The following is a 4,745-nucleotide window of genomic DNA, read 5'->3' on the forward strand; positions in this document are numbered from 1 at the left end:
CGGTTGATCGGAGGCGCCCATAGCCACATCTCAGATGGGCGGTGGCTGAGATCGCCGTCGATCAGGTCCGATTGATGGCCGCGAGATCGTCCCGATCTCTCCGGACTTTGCCAGTGTTCTGGCCCTCTCCTGTGCGCGCACCCCTCTCTGGTGCGCGCACCCCTTCTGTCAGGTCACTTGGGCCTTTTCTGACGGGTGCAACGCGCATTTCCGGCGCATGATTGTCGTGTGCATCATCGACGGCCACAACGACATTTACCGGTGGGTTTTTGGGTACGTCTTTTTCATGTTGTTGTTGTTGTTGCTGTTGTTGTGCTGACTCTCCTGTACTCAGCACAATCTCGTGAACACGTCAGTGCTCTGACTGGGACGATGTGTACGGAATCGCGTGCGCCCTTCAACCGGGTCCCACCCGATTGCACGCTCGCACAATCTCACGGGTCAGGTACGGTATTCGTGCTGTTTTCGCGTGTATTAGGAGGGCGCGCGCGATCGCGCGCGCCCTCCTAATACGCCCCGTTTTACCGGGTGTTTGGTGTGGTTTTCTGTCATTACATACCATGGGTTGGTGCGCGGTGCGCGTGACTCACAGTGTGCGAAACGTTTCTCCCATTAATACAGGGCCTGTGGGTCGGCCTTTCATACTGACACCACGCATGCTCTCCGGGGGTACGCGCACCCATCCATTGGCCAATGTACTGCACCCATGCCCGTGCCAAACCGCGTACAATAGGGCACCGTCACACCTGCGAGCACAGCGCACCGTGTCGTATACGGTGCGCACCCATGACAACACGCGGTTATCATGTGACGAGGCCTGCGCGTGTAGTACGTGCGTTTTATCCGAGCTATCATCCTTATCTCTCACCGTCGTTGTCACTGCGCTGTATGGATTCAAGCGAACACAGGTAGGTGCACTGTGCCAATGGGCACGACGAGCTACACACTGACCGTTTCGTGCGCAGACGACAATGGCCTCCGTGTTCTCCAATCGCGATCGCATGATCGACGAGGCGGTGGCCTACTACCACGTACTCCTGCCCAAGATGGTCGCTTGGTCGGCATGCCTGGTGGAGAACCCGGACGACTTCTACGTGCGCGGGCGACACACCGTGGGCGACCTGATGGCCGCGCTGCGTGTGCTGAGCTTCCCTGCGAAGGGAGACACTAGTCGGCCTCGGCCAGGGGAGGTTCTTCCCATGCAAGTGTTGGCCGACTTGGCGGAGTACATGGACACGCTCGAGTCCGTTCAGATCGCGGTGGCGAACGTCATGACCGACGTCCACTGCGGCTCGTTGCTCGTATCGCTGGAGCAGGCCAACTGGATCATGAGGCTTCTCGTGCCCGTCGCTCGGGAGATCGGGTGGAAGATGGACGGCTATACGGGTGCGTATATCTCACGTATTCTCTCTGACCCGTTGTGCTTACTCCGTGGGAACCAGCGCTGGCCAAAAAAACCGCGGGTAAGTGTCGCTTATTAGGGTGCGCGCACGGCCCGCTTGCTCACAACGCACGTACGGCGTGATTGATGATCCAGGTGGAAAGCTCCGCGCGGACGAGTGGAGGACCCCGTACCCTCCTGCGATACTCTACATGTATACAGCTTTCCTGCGCGATGAGGTCCGAACGGTGGAAGAGGTCCGTGCGGAATTCAGGACGTACCTTGCTTTCGGGACGGGGCTCTTCGTGCGGGATGACCAACCGGTGTGGCCACAACGTTATACCGTCCCGCTGAGGCGCGAGCACGAGCTGTCCAACCCGCACCAGGTGGAGAGAGAATTCTGGTTCGCGATGTGCGCACACATCCAGGTGATCTGCGCCTCCAGCGACGTGTTCATTGGGCTGGATGCGCGGCCTTTGGACGGCGTGCCGAACGAGGCTCTTCAAGGTGGCTGGCTCCAGAAATTGGGTGTGGCTCTGAGGCGGATTGAGAGGCGGATTGAGAGTACGTGTCAATCTGTCAGTAGCCTGGTGTGACGCGTACCTAACGTTTAATTCTCAGTCGACACCTTGGAGAACAACCTTCAGAGAAGCCCCGGCGTTCATGAATATTTCGCTGGGGTTCATCACGTTCATGGATGTGCAAGACGTGGTACAGATGCTGACGTCCGAGTCGTCGACAACGGAGCTCGTGTTCTGGGAGTACCAGGCACACAGTCCATACCCCGGTGTTCCGTGCCTTCCTGTTGGGATGATCGAGGGCTCGCCGGGACATGCGACCTGGTCCGCCCGTCAGGCGAAGCATTGCCACCGCGTGCTGGCGCACATGTTGGCCCGGATGGCAATCTTTGAGTCTGTGCGGTTTGCCGACGCGGGCTTGAACGCACAGTTGACGGAGCATCTGCATTTCTGCCACCAGCGTCTGGGCTGGTTAGCGGCTCAGCTCGAGGGTATTCCGCTCCGGTCTAAGTAGTCGTTTTGTACCGTATAATGTGATCGCCGTAGTGCGCACCTTCAGCCGCGCGCACCCCTGTCCCCGTGCGCGCACCTTCAGCCACGCGCACCCCTGTCCCCGTGCGTGCACCCTCTCACAGCGTGCGCAATCTGCGTACAGATTGACTGAGGAGATATGACCCGATGTACACTCACATCCTACCACCCAGCGACGACTGCGGCATGTAACAGAGCAGACCACGTGACAGTCACGTGACCTTCAGCTAGGGTGCGCGCACCGCGTGGAAGATGGGGTGCGCGCACATAGCTTCCTGCTGTTGTGTTCTCCTGCTGACTTGTTCCCGACAGGCCAGCCATGGATCCCTGCGCGTCCATCTTGTGTTGTGCCCTCACTGGACCAACTGTAAGGTAAATGCGACTTCAATTGGCACTGTCCATGCCTCACGTGCACTCATCGTCTCTGCTCAGTTTCAAGTGCACGACCACCTGCGCTCCGTCGTCTCATACTGTTTGTTCTGTCGAGCGCGGGCCTTACTCAGTGAATTCCTTTCGCTGTACAGTGTACTTTACATCTCCCAGTAATGCTTACATCTCCTGGTAGTTGACTGACTTGTTCCAGATTCATCTGTGCAAGCACAAGTGGCCTGGAGGCGATGTGCGACAGCATGCATGGGTGGTTGCAAAGTCCAGTTCTGTTTCCAAAAAGGCTCAATATATCCCCGATATCGTGCTCTGTGCGACAAGCTAACCCAGTCACTGCAAGCTCTGTTGCTCTGGACTGAGTCTGTCTTTTTTGGAGTGCACACGACTGCACACTGCTGCTGGGAAGCAGACTTGGTGGAAACAAGCGTGAACAGTACAGCCGTGAAGGAGAGTTTTGCTGAACGTGACAGCCAAGCCTCATGCAAGTACGAGCAGTGTAGAGAACTGTCTTGTTCTGCTCTTTTCGTGCACTTGTTCTTGAGTTGTCCTGAATCGTTGTGTCCTGAAATCCACAGCTTCTTGGTTCTCACTCTTGTGCTGTGAGCTGTGAGTTGACAGTGCAGTTGTCTGGTGGCTGTTTTGAAGTTGGGGCTGTGTACGTGGAGTAGTGGGTGTGCTAGAGCTCAGTTGCTGTGTGCTGTGTTCCGCGTGAGTGGGCAGTGTTCCAGTGTGAGTAGAGAGTTTGAAACAGTGAGTTGGACAAGTGTGCGGAGAAGACTGTGAGACGTTGGTTACGAGTACAGGAGAGCTGACCTGAGAAAACACAAGTCACTGTTGGCAGTCCAGCGACCTGTGCAAAACACAAGGAGAGTTCGCAGGACAGACACTGCTTGCTGTGTGCGTGGTGGGTGGAGAGTTCGTTGGCTCGCAGGGCTCGCAGACTCACTCTCCACGCCACCGACGCACAGAGCAAACAGTGTGTCCTTTGGAACTCTCCTTGTGTTTTTCGCAGGCTGCTGAACTGCCAACAGCGACTTTGTTTTCTCAGGGAGTACGTTTGTGGCTTGAAGTGGACAGTGTAGGACACAAGTGTGAGTACTTGGTTGTCGGTAGGTAACTGAAACTGTGAGCCAGAACTTAGTGCCTAGTCCGAGTACGTAGAGCACAGAAACCAGTACGCACAAGCTAGAACACCGTACACAGTACCCGGTACCCAGTGCGTACTCAAAGTGCGTAGTGCTTGGGCTGTAGTACTGTGCTTAGGGTGAGCTCTCGACGTCCTGTAGACACGGACTTTGTGAGAGGGTGTACACAACTGTTTGAAGTGCAAGTAGGAGTGTGTACTTGCAGGCTCACAGTGTACTGTTCTTAGCTCCCACGTGTAGTGTACAACCTAAGCTTGAACTCTGTACGTGTGAACTGTGGCCCCAAGCTCCCTGTGAAGTCTGTGCGTGTGAACCGCACCTCAGGGTCACAGTTCTGAGCTTACAGTGAAGTCCACACGTGTGAACCCCTGGGCTGTGAACTCCCACCCACAGTACACACGTGTGAACCCCCGCTCTCACTCCGCACGTGTGAACCCAGCTCACAGTACACAGGACACACACGTGTGAACCCCAGTCTCCAGTCCCCAGCTCCCAGCTCCCAGCTCCCAGCTCCCAGCTCCCAGCTCCCAGCTCCCAGCTCTCAGCTTTTAGCTCTCAGCTTTTAGCTCTCAGCTTTTAGCTTTTAGCTTTTAGCTTTTAGCTTTTAGCTTTTAGATTTTAGCTAAGCTTAGCTTTTAGATTTTAGCTAAGCTTAGCGTAGGTTAGGTTAGGTTAGGGTTAGGTTAGGTTAGGTTAGGTTAGGTTAGGTTAGATAGGTTAGGTTAGGTTAGGTTAGGTTAGGTTAGGTTAGGTTAGGTTAGGTTAGGTTAGGTTTAGGTTAGG

The 4,745-nt window shown here is 55.6% G+C and overlaps 1 protein-coding gene across 1 annotated transcript; it reads left to right on the forward strand.

The window, feature by feature from the left end:
• Window positions 1-971: 971 nt before the first annotated feature.
• On the forward strand, window positions 972-2,413 carry B0H18DRAFT_964982 (uncharacterized protein; the record flags this gene model as incomplete). The annotated part of the gene is made up of 4 exons (XM_048043223.1): window positions 972-1,386; window positions 1,443-1,463; window positions 1,538-1,959; window positions 2,003-2,413. 4 exons carry the CDS (start codon window positions 972-974, stop codon window positions 2,411-2,413), a joined length of 1,269 nt encoding a protein of 422 aa, XP_047884163.1.
• Between the last annotated feature and the right edge of the window lie 2,332 nt (window positions 2,414-4,745).

This window comes from Fomitopsis serialis (genome assembly GCF_022376445.1).
Source record: "Fomitopsis serialis strain Sig1Antser10 chromosome Unknown B0H18scaffold_860, whole genome shotgun sequence".
NCBI lineage: Eukaryota > Fungi > Basidiomycota > Agaricomycetes > Polyporales > Fomitopsidaceae > Fomitopsis > Fomitopsis serialis.